Genomic DNA, 16,189 nt, shown 5'->3' on the forward strand with positions numbered 1-16,189 from the left:
CCGCCCGCGCCCGGGCGGTACCATTCCCCACACCGTGCGGGAGGTGGCGGCTGTTCCTCTTCACCGGCGGCGCGGCGCCGGCGCCTCCCTCTCCTGCCCCATGGTTCCCGAATTCTGCAGCGGCGCGTTCATATCCTGCAGCGCCGGCGGCTGAGGTGGGGGGCGGCGAGGCGTTGTGCCGGCCATCACTGCCCCCCTCCTGCCGCGCGGTGGTTGGCGCCGCGCAGGCGGGGTTCGGCCGGCCCCTGGCGACGGCGGTGTTGTGCGCGGCGCGTTGCTGGGGTGGGGGCATGGCCGCCGCCCTGGCCCTGCCGCCGTCCGCCCGCGCCATGGAGGAGCTCGCCGGCCCCCAGCGCGGCGGGCGGGCGGTGGGACAGGGTGACGCCGCCGTCGCTGTGGAGCTGCCGTGGGGGCCGCGGCCGGCCCTGCGCGGAGAGGTCCTGCGCGGGCGGCGCCGCGGGCCCGGCCGCCCCCCCCGGCCGCCCCCCGCCGCCCTGCGGGCCCTCACGCCGCCCCCCGCCGCCCGTCGCGGCCTCGGTGAGCTCTCCCGCAGCCTGGCCTGGCAGCTGGGCGGCCCCGGGGAGGCCGGTGGCCAGCCCTTGCCGCCCGAGGGCCGGCCGGCGGGGGAGGGCACAGCGCCGCCGCCCCCCACCCAGCCCGGCGGCACCGGCCTGAAGTTGGGGCTGTTGCCGCCGGAGCTGCACGCCCGGCTGCTGGACCAGGAGGACTACAGGAACCGCACGCAAGCCGTGGAGGATCTGAAGAGGGTGGTTGGGGGTGCCAGCCAGGCTGCAGTGACCTCCACACCGGCCCCCAGTCTCCTGGGGCTCATCAGCTTCCTCTACACCCTCCTCGACGACTCCAACTTCAAGGTGGTGCTCGGGGCTTTGGAGGTGATCCATCTGCTGGCGCTGCGCCTGGGCGACCAGGTCCAGCCCTTCCTGGCACCTCTGGTCTCTGCTGCTGCTAAAGTCCTGGGGGACAACAAGCTGGCCGTCCGGCAGGAGTACAACCGCCTGTTCCTGCGGCTGATGAAGGCAGCGGGTCCTCAGCCGGTGCTGGGCCTGCTGCTGCAGCAGGAGCATCTGCAGCACAAGAACTCCAAAGTCCGGGAGGAGGTGGTCAACATCTGCATCGTGGCCCTCCTCACTTACCCTAGTGAGGAGCTGGACTTGGCCAAGCTGGCGTTTGGGCTGGCTCCAGCACTGGTGGACAGCAAGCGCAGGGTTCGGCATGCTGCCATGGAGGCGTTTGCTGTGCTGGCGTCTTCCATGGGCCCAGACAAAACCACCCTGCTCTTCAAAGCGGTGGATGCAGTGGAACTTGAGGACAACGGGGATGGGGTGATGCATGCGGTGCAGGCCAGGCTGGCCAGGAAGACCTTGCCAAAGCTAGTTGACCACGGGTTTGTAGAGTACGCTGTGCCCTTGCCCTCATCTGGTCATAACAGGGGGTCCTGTTTACCCCCCGGTGCAGATACAGAGTGGTTGCTGATGGGCAACAGGACTCAGAGTGCACACAGTTACTGTGGGTGTCATGCAAGGGATGATGCTCTGCAAAACTCCAGCTTGCATGATGCATATGTCGATCAAGGAGTAAGTCCAAGGAGAGTCTTGAGTGCGGGTAAAGGAAAAAACAAGCTGCCTTGGGAAAATGAGCATGCTGGAGACAGGGAAGGTGGTTCAGGAGTCAAGATGCCTTTCACAAAGGGTGTGGAGCAGGTATGTACTCATAGCTCACTGGGCTCATTTATTCCAAGGCATGTTCCAAAGGGGGGTTTGAAAGATGTCAAAGGCTTATTCAGTGTCAGGTACTTGTGAGGTATGGCTAATACTGCTGATATTTTGTGTGCAAGGGTCTCTATACGTACATTGATCTCGGAAGGCAAATTTGAGAAGTCCTTATGTCACATTTAACACTAGTAGGAACCAGATAACGAATCACTAACAAAAAAACCTATCTTTTTTTTTTTTAAGTTAGATGGACTCCGTGAAGCATTTCTTAAGTCTAACCCTAGTGACCCGTCTCTGACAATGGCAAGCTAATACCCAGGGAAGAGTGGGGAAGCTATTTCAGAGCTTCTGTTTGTATATTTGTGTTTGAGAGTACCTGACTGACTGCAGAGGGTTTCCTCAATACAGAAGCTGTTTGGAAGAAAACTGACAAATTGCTTCAGTTCAGGCTTTGAAAGCAGAGCTCTGGAGTGGGGCTGAGGCGGTGCTTTTTGGCAGCGTGCTGACCTGTAATAAAACCTGGGGTTTGCCAAATGTCTATGTGGCTCTTGTTCCTCAGTCTGATTCAACTAGGAAAAATGTAGGTCAGGCTGAAATAGCAATTCTCATCGACCCGAGTTTTGATTTTATCACTTATTGATGATGTAGGCAGCTGCAAAGGGAAGGAACCTTTAAAAAATTGTTCAGTTCCCTTTTACTTTTGCAGTGGTTCTGTTCTGTGACATCTGGTTTAGATACCATCTGTGCATTTAAGACATGTATCTGTGTGTGGTGGGTTTTTTGCTTTTTTGTGTTTGTTTCTTTTGGGGGGGGGGCGAGGAGTTGGGTTTGTTTGGTTTTTGTTTGTTTGTTTTTTTAACTGAACAGGTTTAATTTAACATAACTTGATCTCCAGCAAGTGAGTTTGAGTGAGTGGATCTTTTTAGAACATCAAAAACTGTATAGAATAGACTTCCTCACTACCACATTTACGTATTCAGAATCTAATTCTTAGTTGCTTAGTAACTTGTTCCTGTATTGGATGAAGTCATGAGCAGTGCTACTTTGTGAAGGCTAGCTTTTAATGAAGTCTTTTAATAAAAAGAAATGTGAGTTAACACTGTTGTACAGTAAACCCCTTGAAGTTCATGTATATATGTGCATGCACACAGGCTCGTGTCCTTCGTTGGTGTATGTATTACCTTTATTCAGATTCCTAAAGAGATCTGTATCTTTTTGAGTTAATGAATCAGGCAACTGAGTTCCCTTGGGTTATCGCCAAAGCAAATAGGGTCTGCACAACAACTTGTGGAGGAAACACCTCTAGAGCAAGAAGGTTTTTCTTTTTGAAACAGCTTTTCAGTATTACTAATACAACTTGTAGAAGACATAGTTAATTGCCACCATTCTCTTGGCAATCTGGGATGAGTTCTGTACTGCTGCTGTTTGCGGCTGGCTGGGTTTGTGTTTTTCTGTAGACTGCGAACAAAAAGCAAACCAACACACGTGCCAAAACCTGGGTGTTGCTTGGAATGGTAGAAGGTCCTCTGCCTGAGCCAGCCCTCTCTCCAGGTCACAGTTAGATGCTGTGGAAAAGGAGGTTTTGGTTAGGTTTGGGTTTTTTTTAACATTTTTGTACATGTTTATCCCTGTAAATTATTGGGAGGATCACCCAAAGTTTCCAACCCTGGAGAGAGGGAGAGAAAGCAATTAATTTACGGTTTCTGTTTTGTTGTGTATGTAAAGGGCATTTAGAAATGGTGTGAACTTCAAGTTAAATCTGACCTGGGGAAATAGTTATATATTCATGGCTTCAAGGCAGTCATAATGAGGTACTGGGTTTACTAGGGAACATCCTTGATACTAGTATGATAAATGCTAGACTGTATGTATTTTTATATGTGTAGTATGAACTTCATGGGCGTAAATCCCATCTCATAATACTGGGATGAAAACCAGCTTGGCTGCTGGGGATCTGGAGTGCTGAGTGTGCATGTGTGGGGTTTTGGGTTTGTTTATAGTATTACTGTCAAAGGTGGGCAAATCATAAGCAGGAACCTCTCATGTAAGACAGCTGGTTACCTCCCGTATGTAAAGCCTAACAGGAAAAAACAAAGACCTTCAGATCAACTTCCTATGTCTGACAGCCACTGGGCCCGTCTCTTCGTCATCCCAGCATTTGTCTCTGTGACTGAATCGTGGGATGACAGTTTTTCTCCTTGTCTCCTTGGAAGCATTTTCCAATTACATAACATCACACAAATACTTAAAGCTTAAATTAACGTTTTCCTTTTGTGATCGTCTTTCTTCTTACATCCTTGTGTATTATGGTGAGTGTTTCGCTTTGTTCCTACTTTTGAACAGACACAGAACTTATATTTGTGCCATGTATTTTTTTTCAGAATTAGAACAGAATCAGTTTCAGCCTTTATTCAGTAAAAGTGTCCTTCTGAGCAGGAGCTGCTCATGACTATTGGTGCAGGTTACTTTCCCAAATGTCTTTCTCTTTGCCGCTCTGCGGGGACTCCAGCTGTGAAGTTAACCAGCCTTGCTTTGCTGCCACACACTATACAGTAGGTGATAATGAAAATATTTCTACAGGGAGAAAATCCTTTTTGTCATGTACTGTATTTGTTCCTTTTTAATAAGAACTTTTTTTTTTGCATCTAATGACTGTTTTTCTAAGGTATCCTGTGCCTCCTAGAGATCTGTTTGCTCTTATCTCTTCCCTCTGCTTTCTGACTTGTTCTGTTTGCCTCTCACTTCCATTTTATACTGTTTTCTTGCATATTTAAGTTGGTAGAAAGCACATCGATAACTTTGGGGTGTCAGAATTTGAAGACTTCATCACTTCCACCCTACCAAAGGAAACACGTTAGTGTTCCTTGTGCACTTCTACTTGAAAGACGTCTGAATAACCAAAAGCCTTCAGTTAACCAGAATTTCTTTTACACTGAAGCATAACTCCTCTCCACATAGGTTTTTGCTTCCATGCAGGTAAGTACCGACCAGAATAACATTTGATGTCACGTTTGATAGAATTTGAAAGTTACCAATTTTGACTTGGACATAGATGAACGCGGTACCAGAATTACGCCTGCGTTACCAGCTTGCTTTAGTGGTAACGGGTCGCCTGATGTGAACAATGTCAAAAGCGTTGTTCCTGTAGTTACAAAGAGACAGTTGAAGCCTGATACAACTCAGCAGCTAATATTTTGCATTCGGCAGGTTTGAAGGATTTGGTTCAGCCCAAGAGCACTTGTTTGTCTCTCTGAAATAGTGCTGGCACACGATTTCTCAACTTCCAATGATTCCTTTTTACTTCGATATCGGTAAAGATAAGGTCTGACTGTAACAGTGCTCCAGTGCAAGATAAAAGCATGATTTAATGTAGCTGCCACATCTTTGGCCTCTGTGAAGGAAAGGAAGAGCCTTGTTTAAAAAAGTAGTGTGTCAGGGAGGCTTTTCATTAGAAGGGAAGGCTGCTCATCATTGCGCGTAAGGAGAAAAAGAGTAGGGATTCATTTTAGTTGCCTACGCAGTGATTGTTTAAGCAGCCCCATGGTCAATGGAGAGCTCATCTGTGCAGCTGGTAGAACCTGGAGAGCTGTCTTTGTGACCAAGGACCTGATTTTAGGATGAAATGAATTCTTTTCAATATCGAGTCCTATTGGCTAGACCCACATTTTCTGTAATGGAACTTTAAACAGCACGGTGGTTTAAGTATTGAAATATCTGATCGCTGTCTGCTGACAGCTTTGTTACCCTGTCCTCACATCCCGATCATTTGTCTTATCCTACTTGTTACGTCTGTCTAATGGATTGTAAAGCTCTCCAGGACAGGGGACATCTTTTTATCTGGCTTTGTGATTTTTGGTACAGTATGTGCTGGCTTCTTGATGGTGCTTCTTTTGTCACATCCGTGCCACGAGGCTGCTTTTATCCCCTGGTGTGTGTGTATCCTCGGTGCAAGTAGGTGAACTGTGTTTTCACTTAAGGCACTCTGGGACGAGTGAACTTGGACAGTGTTTCCTGTTCTTGAAGACATTCCTTGTTAACTGAAAGAGATTGCCATAAGCTGTATAAATAAAGCTCCTCTCCTTGGGGCACTTAGCAATCAAAGTCGGGGGAGAGAAATAAAGTTAGCCCTGTATCTCTTTTTAACTCTTTTCAGTAAGGTATATGATGCATAAAATTCGGGTAGTCAACTTGTTCATGTAAATGTAAAAAATTAATTATTAATTCAGACATTCCTTTGAAGTGAATTTGCTTAAAAATTAACTTTTGGAGTCATTCTGTGGCTGAAAGGATGCATGAAATTAGATTAATGTTTAAAGTTGTTTTTCTACTAGTATTTTTAGGGTCATGTTACACAGTGATTGTCCAAGGCCATGTCTAGACTTTCCTGATCAGATAAGATGTGCGGTAAAACATGTGTAAGTTAATGTGTACTAAAAATGTAATGTAGGTAAAGCACACTGCCTTCAAGGGTTTGTCTTTAAATGCAGCTTCTGTCAGTGATGTTAAATTGGGTTCTTGATGAAACAGTTCTCTGTAACCTCTGAAGTCCTTTGAAACTGGATTTGTTTCGTGCCCATCTGTAAATTACGGTTGCCAGTGATGCCGCAGGATTCAGAAGGGCGATCTGGCTCTGCCGAGAACATAACCAAGCGTGTCTGTCCTGCACAAAGTCCAGCTGTGAGGGTGGTAACACGCGTGGCTGCCACCTCGGGCGGTCAAGATGTCACCAGCTAATGATGGTTAGCTTAGCACTAGAGATGCAAGCGCAGAGTTTCTCTTAGTTTGTAGGTTAGCGTGAGACCGTAGTTATGTTCAGCCTTACGCACCCCTTAGTGAGAAGCTCTAAAGTGAGAGAGGCTTGCACTGCCACCGCCTTGACATCCAGGGGATGCCCTTGTTCTGCGCTCAGAAAGGAGTCCTCTCCCTAGTTGTAACAGCAGAAGAAAGCATGGCAGGTAAACACTGTAGGACCTTTCTCGGGAAACCAGTGCCTCCAGCTGTCTCTTTCGGAGCCAGAGAGTGTCCAGAGAGATGCGGTGAGTGCAGCAGGACTGTTTGGTCACCCGAGGAGCCACCATGCCCCAATGCTGCGGCTGACTTGGGATAAGTCACGCAGGCACAGAGTTTTGCACCAGTGACAGCTCAGCAGTGTTCCGCCTTCAGGGGCGCTTACAAAATATGGCACACGCTCCTCAAAAAGGTCATTAAATAAAGTATTTATACCAGTCTTTATTTCATCTGTGAGTCTTATTTCTGACAACTAGTGTCGGTTGGTTAAAGTGCACGATTTTATGCTTCAGTGCTTTATATATGGATATTGAAGGCTTACAGCTTAGTAACTGTTCATGGCACTTCAGTTTTTCCATTTCCACGCATCTGTCAAAGCTACCAGACAGGCTCTGCCTTTTACTCAACCCTCTTCCAAAGCCAAATTGGAGTAGCCTGACCTCCTCCTCCTTACATGGGACAGGTAGTTGGTGTCACCACTTGGCTTGCATCGGTAGGCTGAAGCTTCCCTGTTTTCTAGCTAAATTAATAAAATGGTAACTTTTTTTTTTAAAAAAAGTACCTGCAGTTTTACATTCTGAAGCATGTACTTAGAGGAGCCTTATAACAGCATCGCTTTGTTTGCTAGATGAGGAGGAGCTAGATGAGGAGATGGATGAGGAGGTGAGGAGAGGAACGCTTTGTTTGCTAGATGTAGGAAATACTTGGCAACACAGGGTGGTTATAAATTAGTATTTTCCTTTGTACTTCTGTAAGGTGCCATTCATTTCTAGTCCAAGCTGGCAGAGCCAGGCTGGCGATATTCGGTTTGTTATGTGTAAATCCAATGGATTGAGTTGTCTGAAGGTGCTGAAGTGAGCGTTCTCTCCCAGGAGACACTGATGTACTGTGTCTGCTCCTGTTCCTTGGACTTAGCCTTGGAAAGTGTAAACAATTGCAATCTGAACCAGACCAGATCCTATTCGAAGTAAATGTTGATGTTGTTTTCATTAGGACTTGACATGATCCGCTGGTCTTCTGGGTGCTGACGTTAAGTAATTGGAATTAGCTGCTGTGACCATACATGTTGCATTCTCCAATGGTTTGTGCCATTGGTGAGAGGTCACACAAAGGAGTTTAAGAGCACCGCACTGGCAACCCTCTGTTCCCCTTTTAATCCTCATCTTCTACCAGTCCAATTTAAGCAAGCTATCGGAACAAAACCACTCTGCAGTTTGGGGTACAAAAGCAATTTTTAGAAACCTAAATGCTACTCACTCCGTAGACCCCACTGGCTGCGCTGCCCTGCTGAAACATGAATGAGTTGATTGCCACAAAATTGGCTGCCTGTGCTGGAGTTTCTCGCTGGGCTTTTGGTACCTAAACCTGCCTGTGTTTGCCCTGAAAATGTAGTGTGCGGGATGTAAAACATCCCATGCCCAGTAGTTACTGCAGGATAAGAGTTACCTTCGTGTTTCTCCCCTGTGAAACACACGCGCTCTGGGTCCCTGTACCTGCTGTTGAAAGCAGTGCCCTTCGGGGGGAAGCAAGAGCATTTGAACATTTTACTGAAGTTTTAAGCCATGTTGCAAAGTAAACGTGAAATACGTGCAGTTTCACAGAACTGCGCTGTTTGGCAATGTGTGTGGAATTATTCCCCATTTGCATACTGATCTGATAACCAAAGAACTAAATAGCTGGACTTCATGGAGATCTTAGTGAGTTTCAAATGATCTGGGAAATTAGTTTTATGAAACAAATGCTCTTTGTTTTCCGCAGCGATAGCGAGGATTAGAGGACCATACGGGCTGACCTGTCCGCAGGGTAACGCTGCCCTTCCACTGGGAGTTGAGGTGTCAGCCTCTGGGGTGGGAACCATGGTTTTTCTGGGGGCGGGGAGAGTATTTTGGGGAGATAACGTTATATATTTGTGTTCTTGTCGATCTCTTCCCTGGGAGCAGGTTGTAGGTGGCCGCTGGGTATTTGATTAGAAGGAGCTTTCAGCTCATCCAGTGCCACTGCTCAGCTGGGGCGGGGATGTAAGACCTGAGCGTTTGTCGGTGCTGGGTCACTCGCCAGGGCTGGGCTGTGGTAGCCAAGGTACTATTTCTTGTGGTGGATCTCTGTTTTCTGACACTGGTGATACTAGTGGAATTTAAATGAACCTGAAACCTTTTGAGAAATCCTTTTGCCAACATCTGCCGTCTACTTCAGAGAAAAATCTGGCAGCTTTAGGTTTGCATTTATTTGCCACCACCCTGCATGCCTGAGTTTAGCAAATTTATAATTGCTGTAATTATAATTTCTATATGAGAAAGCAGACGGTTTTTATTCCTGTAACTGGGATTGCAGCAACTGAGCAAAGTTGTACAATCATGTCAACGTTGTGCAACTTGCTCCTTCTGCATATATTGTTTTGTCTGTATGGAAAAATAGGGCGTAAGTACTTTGTACAGGTAGGACTTTCATTTACGAACTGAAAGATGTGTAGATGGAAAGCGATGTTTTCTATCCAGCTGATCGCAGGAGTGCCAAGTTCTCACCTGCTGGAACGAATCACTTCACCCATTCCGCTGCTGTTCTTATTTCTCATTTATAAAGTAAAGTTAGTGTTCCTCAGGGTACCTGGGCGATAAAAAGCCGGCATAGCGTGGAGTGTTACCACTACCACTCCTGTCATTTAACTTGTTGTTCTTGCTGTATATCCAGCAATCAGAACTTGTTTCTTATTCTTCGTGAAACTTCTTAATCCCTGCTCTGGTCTTGCTAAAGTATTTTCCTACCCGCTGGATTCCTGCTGCCATCTTCATTAAAAATGGGATCCAGATGATCCATGTTCTAGCAAGGCTCCTTAAATTGTCACTCGCTGCTGTATGCATTGAACTGAGCGGTTGCTCACAAATGTTTTAAGTGAGAGTCTAATCCCTGAAGGCCAATTAAAAAGGCGGGTCCTGCATTAGCACTGGCTTTCAGGGAGGAAGATTTTATGTAAAGTTTTAAGCTTTTGAGCATTTTGGTGGATGTGCTTAAGATGCTGCGCACTGGAGAGTTCGCCTTGTTCTGCAGCTGACGTGGATCACATCTGCCGAACTTGGAGCACATGAAATGCAGTGGCGAACACTGAATTGCAGCATGCATTTTTGTAAGTAAAGATGAAATTTTTGCCATTTTTCTTAACCACAAAAGCCCTCCCAGGAACAGGAGGCTGTTCCATTCCAGCCTGTGGCCACGTCGCTGTGTACCTTGGCGCCTGGTGCGGGGATGAGCAGCCGCCCCTTTGGGAACCGCTTGGGGTTTTAAAGCACTAAATGGAAATACAGGCAAATTGCTGCTTCACTTGTTTATCTACTGCTAACAGGTACTATGTGTGAGTTAATTTTTTTCTTTTTTAAGGGAGAGCAGTGTTAGAAGGAGCAGAATTAAAAGTACATAATTTAAAAGTTTGAATTGTGAAAATTATTTTTTTCAGGAGGAGTCTCATTGGTAGGGTGGGGAGATTTAATTTCTCTTGGCTTATATCTTGCTAACGTGTTGTGAATCTTCTTTACTTGGAAGGGACCTGAAGGTTTTGCAGAAGCTCTTAAAGCTTTTTGTCTATATTCTATATCCATAAAAAAAAATAATCTATTTTTAAGAACTTGTGTGACAAAATAAGTGTTATAATGATCTAAAAACAGCTAGAATATGCTCATAGCCATGCTAGTCGTCTCATGACTGTGCCGCTTCAAGTTTTAAATCCTGGCCATGCTTAATTTTGTGATGCTTTTGTGAACACCCATTAAAATACGAAATATGAAATTAAACCTCATCAAGATATTAGAGCATTTAGCTGCTGTTTATTTGACCCAGTCATTTGGCGTTGTAGTCTGTGGCATTACGGCGCGCTCTCTGCTGTGCGCGGGCACTGAGCAGGGCCGGCCATCAGCTGCTCCGCAGGGTGGGCTGTGCCGTGTCCCTGCCCAGTTTGCCGTTACTGGTTTCTCACTGGCGAACACAGGTTGCATTGTGCGGGCCAGGCTGTGAAGTGAGGGGAAAGTGAATTACGGGCTAACGGAGAGCGGCGGTTTCATAGTGCAAGTGTTTGTGTGGAGTTCCCAGTTTCAGAATCCATCTTTGTGGTGAACTGAGATCTTCAGTGGATTTAAAAATAGATATTTTTATAAATGAATGTCCTATGTGTGCGTTAGACTACAAATTCTACACTCACACAATCAGTATATTGACTAACGGAGGTTTTTAGGCTTAACATGATGCTGTTCTTTCCAATACTGAATAAATATTTCCATTTCTGTTCAGACTTCTCTTTTGACCTCAGTGTGGAGCCTTGTCTATGAAAGGGGAGAGCAGAGTTAATATAGCCTGGAAATGATTTAAATTACTGATTTTACTACTTAAATCAGAAAGCAAGAAACCTATATTTAAAGCATGATCTTTTCTTTGCTAAGTATTTAGATTATTCAGATTTTTCCTTTAATTATAACTGGTTCTCATTACAAGGTGCAAGTACAAGATGTTACCAGGTACAGCTTTTAGAGTAAATCCGAAGCATGCTTTTTCACACTTCAAGTAACTGCTGTCTGTTTAAACACTTAACATAGCTTAATGCACATAATTCAAAATGTTAGTGTTTAATTTTTGAAATTGACAACTTGTGCAACTCTCTACCAGTTTTTGTTGGTGTTTTTTTTTTTCCTTCAGTGTGAATAGTGTCAACATGTATTAGAGCGAGAACTGGAAACCAATTAAAATGCTTTCTAATGCTTAAAATACTTGAAGTATCAGGCAGCTGGGGAAAGAAAACGTTCGTCAGCATGTTTTGCATTTAAAAATCAACTGACTTTTATTAACAGAGGAGGTCAGGCAGTTTGTATTGATGAGCCACGGTGCTCTGTGCTACATTGCGAGGTTTCAAAAAATTCTCTGAGTTTTTTTGTGTGAAGGGTCTGAGGTTTTGACCCATTGGCCTGGAAAATAGTTGTTGGAAAACAGAATTAGTTGTTTTTAAAATTCAGGTAGTGGTTAGGATTTAGGCAGTTACCTGCCCCGAGGTAGCTGCAGGGGGACAAGGTCGAAGTCACCCGTACCGTGCCACAGCCCCGCGGGTACCCATGGCGCTGGGGACACCTCTGTCCTCCTCGCCATGCCATGGCACCTCTGCCACAGGGCACACAGCCCACCATGGAATATGGCAGCGGAGCATCTGCCCATGCCTAGGCGGTTTCTGGTCATGGGCACTCACTTCGGTGCCTTCCGTGGCTCCTGTTGCCCACCCCTGTGGTTGCCCGGGCAGTGGGTCCCTGGGGCAGGGACAGCTGGACCTGCGAGCTCCTGCGCTGCCCCACCGCCACCAGCCCTGCGCTCCGTTCGTCTTTTTATAGGAGCCTTTCTGCTTTTTGCTCTCCTTGTTCATTTCTCTGCGGGTATGTGCATGATGAATCCCATTCTCTTCTGTGGGTGGAAGATACAGCTCACGTACACACTCTCTGGCTTTTCATTATCTAAGTGATTGGGAAGAAAAACCTCTATTTTCCATCAGTTGTGTCTTCTTAAACATATTGACAGTGGTTTGTGGAGCTTTATTGCGAACAAACAGCTCTGGGCTGCGGTGGGGTCTAGGTGACAAAGTCACGCGGGTATTTCTGCTGTTTGTACCGAAAAGGCTTGTGCATTCATTTCCCGCACGTGAATGTTTCTTTATTTTCCTTTTTTCCTGCAGTTCTCTACGTCCAATGATTTTCTTCATTCTCCAAAGTTAAGGCCCCCTCAAGGAGTACCAGTCAGTGATGAGTTATTTTTTAGTAGAAAAAGAGCTTCAAGGAATTTATTTCAGAATAGTATAGATTTTAACTCCGAGCATTCTTCTGTTTGTGCTGGTGAGTATTTACACAGAAAAGTGTTTGATCTGCTGTTTACAAAATAGATGTAGAAGAACCTGAGCATGAATTTGTAGCTTCGTGAGCATTATTTATCGTTCGTTGATTGTTTGTTTTGTTATTTATTTTCATTTACTAAGAAGAATTGAGCACTGGGCACAGGGCTGTGTCTCCAGCTGAAGCAAGCGGCAGCGATCCCGCTCCTGCCCCTGGACAAGTGTCTGCCAGCTCAGGACTGAGACCTCTCTTTTCCAGATTTTCACTAGTTTAGATAGACCCCAGAGAGTTTATAAATCAGCTGTTTTTGCAGACAGCAAGGCCAAAAAGAACTAGTGGGTTGTGTAAAGGGATGTATTGAACAGAAGGGCTCAGGAGGTCCCTGAGATACAGAGCTGTCTGGTGCTTTTGTGGAATTAGGGAAAAGAACACCATGTAGATCAGCAACAGAGTAATTCAACCAACCTTCTTTCACACTGTAAAATACAACATGAATTGCAGATAAAGCAGTAAATTAAGAGGAGACACAGAATTTTACTGACTTTGGAGCAGGAATATGTTGTTGGCTAGAATAGCAGTTATTATCCTAAAAAGTATGCTGTCAAGAGTTAGCTGATAGTGGCAGCAGGGAATGAAGTACCATAAACTGGATGGCATGTTGGGAAGGTCATATTTATGTATGGTGGTCTCTTCAGGAGAGCAGATCAGGACATAAATATTCTAGATTTGCATATTACCCTTTTTTGCCTTGTATAAGCAGCTAGGGTAGAAAGCTGGCTGAAGAGCGAGCTCTAAAGATTCATTTAAAAAAAAATGAAAAATGTCTTGCTTTTCAAAACCAGGTCTGTAGAAGACTGTAGGTACGGTGTTCCACTTAATGTACACTAGCAACATAGATTCAGTGATTTGGATTTTAATAGCCAAAAGGCATGTGAAAAGAGCGGGCAAGACCAGACCTGATTTATTCCCTTCCATTGGCAGCAGGTTGTATTCGCGGCTTTGTCAGAGGAGCGCTGACACATGTGGCATGCAAAGTTTGCTCTCTGCTGTGCTAGCAGTGACATCACGCTAAAGAAACTCACTGCGTTTGGGGCTTTTAAGGTGTTGTCTTCCCTTTATTGGCATATATCCAAAGAGGGGATTGTTCTGGGTTTTTCTTCTGACCCCCTACAATTCTCAGTTGGAAAAGTGCCCTGCAAGAACAGCCAACCGTTTTTCCAGTTCGTGCCTGTCAAGAGCATTAAGAGGTTGCTTAGAAACTCTTGAATTAAAGACTTTCAAAGGAGTTATATTTTGCACTGAAAGTTAGAGTCTTAATTCGCTGTTAAATATTATTGCCCATTTCTCATTGAATTACTGAATGTTAAGTATTTATCGAGTTATTTGTGTTTTTCTTTTGAAAGGTGTTATGGGCTCTCATCAGCCGCAAATTTCAGGGAAATGTGGAACGCTTGGATACACACAGACACGTGGGAAAAGTGGCAGTGTGGACTCTGATTTACAATTTTTGGGATTAAATAACTGTCAACAAGACAAAGGTATGTGCCATGTTCAGTCTACTTCCATCATTCGTTTTTTAAAAATATCTCTTCAAAACATGACTGCAAAATAGCTTAGGTTCAAACTCATTTGATCAAATGAAGAAAAAGGAAGTTGATATTTTGAGGGCCAGTGCAATTTGGAAAATGAAATAAGCTGATTTGTCTGTTTGCTTGGTTAAAATGCTGACCTTCAGTTTTGACTGTCTAGAAGGTGTATTATTTCGTTGTAAATTATTATTATAGGAGCTCTAAAAGAGGCAAATTGCCACAAATACCATTCTCTTTTTCTTTGCTCAGTTTGTGGCAGCCTAAATTTTTCCAGCAAGACCCAGAGAAGTTTTTGCAATCAAGCAGAGCATACCATGTCCTTCCAAGGCCCTAGTGCAAGCCAGGGAGCCTTCATCCTGCCCTCTTACCCTCTGCCGTCACCCAGGAGCAGCCCAAAGCACGGCTCCTCTCCAGCCCACTCTCCAAAGAAGTCACAAGACAGTACCATGAGCTTCTCCAACTCCTGGCCTCTTAAAAGCTTTGAAGGACTGCCTAAGCCTGGTTCACAGAAGCAGCTTCTCAGTCCAAAGTCAGGAGACAATACAGGTAGGAATGTTGTCAGTATAATGACAACGGATTTCAGGTTTGCATTTTGAGCGGCTTGAAGCAGTGGTCAGAAAACCTACAGTGGCAGGGAAGTGGGGGTTGTGCAATGCCCCAGTTGCAATTACAAACCAACGAGTTGGTTAATTACCCTGTTAGGGGACAGGCCTTTTGCCCAACTCAGTACAGCTGGTTTTATGTTCTTGCTGGTTTTGTTCAGATTTGCTCATACTTGGCCAAACAACATGTCCTTGAAATGTATTTATAATAGTAAATAAAATTGCACGCATAAGTATGTTTTTTAACGCTCACTTCATTGTACAAGGAGTTTTCTGGTGTGATACAGAAACGAGCCATGAAGTTTGTTGTGGCGAGTCCTGTGTTCCTGCCACCCCTCCCAAGGACTGACATCTGCTCGTGTCTTCTTCAGGGGAGAACGTGCAGGAGAAACATTCTCCTCTGCAGCTGAAACCTACCCTGGTGAGACACCCGGCCTCCAGTAGGAGCCTGGCCGGGGCCAGACCCGTCCCCCCGATTCCCCGCCTGGCCAGCCCCCTGCCCGACAGGGTGGAATTACAGCTGACAAAGTGGAGAAAGCAGGAGTGTGAGGACACGTGGCTGAACGAAGTGGACAGGAAGCTTGCGGCTGATCTTTCGGAGCTCAGTGTTGATGACGAGGAGGTGGATCAAGAAGAGGTTGGTTTAGATGTGACATAACACGCTTTTAACAGTTGATATATTGTAAGCTTTTTTTTTTCCTAAACAAGAGCCAGAAAATAGTGTTTCTGACTTAAATTTCGTGACACTCTCATCAGTACAGCAGGTTATCAATGAGGTACCATTGGGTGTCTGATAGAAGCTAAGTCAAGCAATAAATACGAGTGTTGAAGCACGCTTTGTGTGTTCCAGACACTTTAATTTCCCTGTTTTTCTCAGAGCCAAAGCCATAACGTTTTCAGTTTCTGTCGTACCCAGGCAAAGCTATGGGCCTTTATACAGCTTCTGTCCTCATTATCTGGAATTCATGTTAAATTTCATGCCAGGTTTAAGTAGTAATCTTCTCTTTAGTTATAGCAAAGGGTACAAAATAAGGAATAACTGGTTTGACTCAGCCCGGGAGCGTCCTCGGCCTCCCGGCTTTGCTGAAGCAGGCTGTCCCCAATACCCACGCTGTCCTCAATACCCGTCCGGCCTGTCCCAGCTCTCGCAGAATTCGGTCGGCTTTTCATGGACTAAAATGCGAAGAGCTGATGTGAAGCTGGGTGAGTGTGGTGTCACCTGCAGCTGTTTGATATGGCACGGACCCGTTTGCTGTTAAGCTTGGCAGGTCAGCGTCCTTCCTGCACATGGAAATCCACTGGTAATAATTTGGGCCAGTTGTGTGTATTCTGCGGGCAGTGTTTTGAGCATGCCAATCAACCTGTGACTTAAAAATATTTGAAATATTTAATACCTTTAAAAAAACGTA

The 16,189-nt window shown here is 45.5% G+C and overlaps 1 protein-coding gene across 2 annotated transcripts in view; it reads left to right on the top strand.

Annotated features, from left to right (window-relative positions):
• The first annotated feature begins 210 nt into the window (after positions 1-210).
• TOGARAM1 (TOG array regulator of axonemal microtubules 1) overlaps positions 211-16,189 on the top strand; it is a 36,912-nt gene continuing 20,933 nt past the window's right edge. For both annotated transcript variants that reach the window (XM_063333727.1, XM_063333728.1), the window contains exons 1-5: positions 211-1,721; positions 12,436-12,592; positions 13,993-14,127; positions 14,428-14,724; positions 15,152-15,417. In XM_063333727.1, the coding sequence (XP_063189797.1) occupies positions 291-1,721; positions 12,436-12,592; positions 13,993-14,127; positions 14,428-14,724; positions 15,152-15,417 (2,286 nt within the window). In that variant the 5' untranslated portion in view covers positions 211-290. The remainder of the gene's footprint in view (positions 1,722-12,435; positions 12,593-13,992; positions 14,128-14,427; positions 14,725-15,151; positions 15,418-16,189) is intronic.

The sequence above is a fragment of the Chroicocephalus ridibundus genome, chromosome 4 (genome assembly GCF_963924245.1).
Source record: "Chroicocephalus ridibundus chromosome 4, bChrRid1.1, whole genome shotgun sequence".
Taxonomy (NCBI): domain Eukaryota; kingdom Metazoa; phylum Chordata; class Aves; order Charadriiformes; family Laridae; genus Chroicocephalus; species Chroicocephalus ridibundus.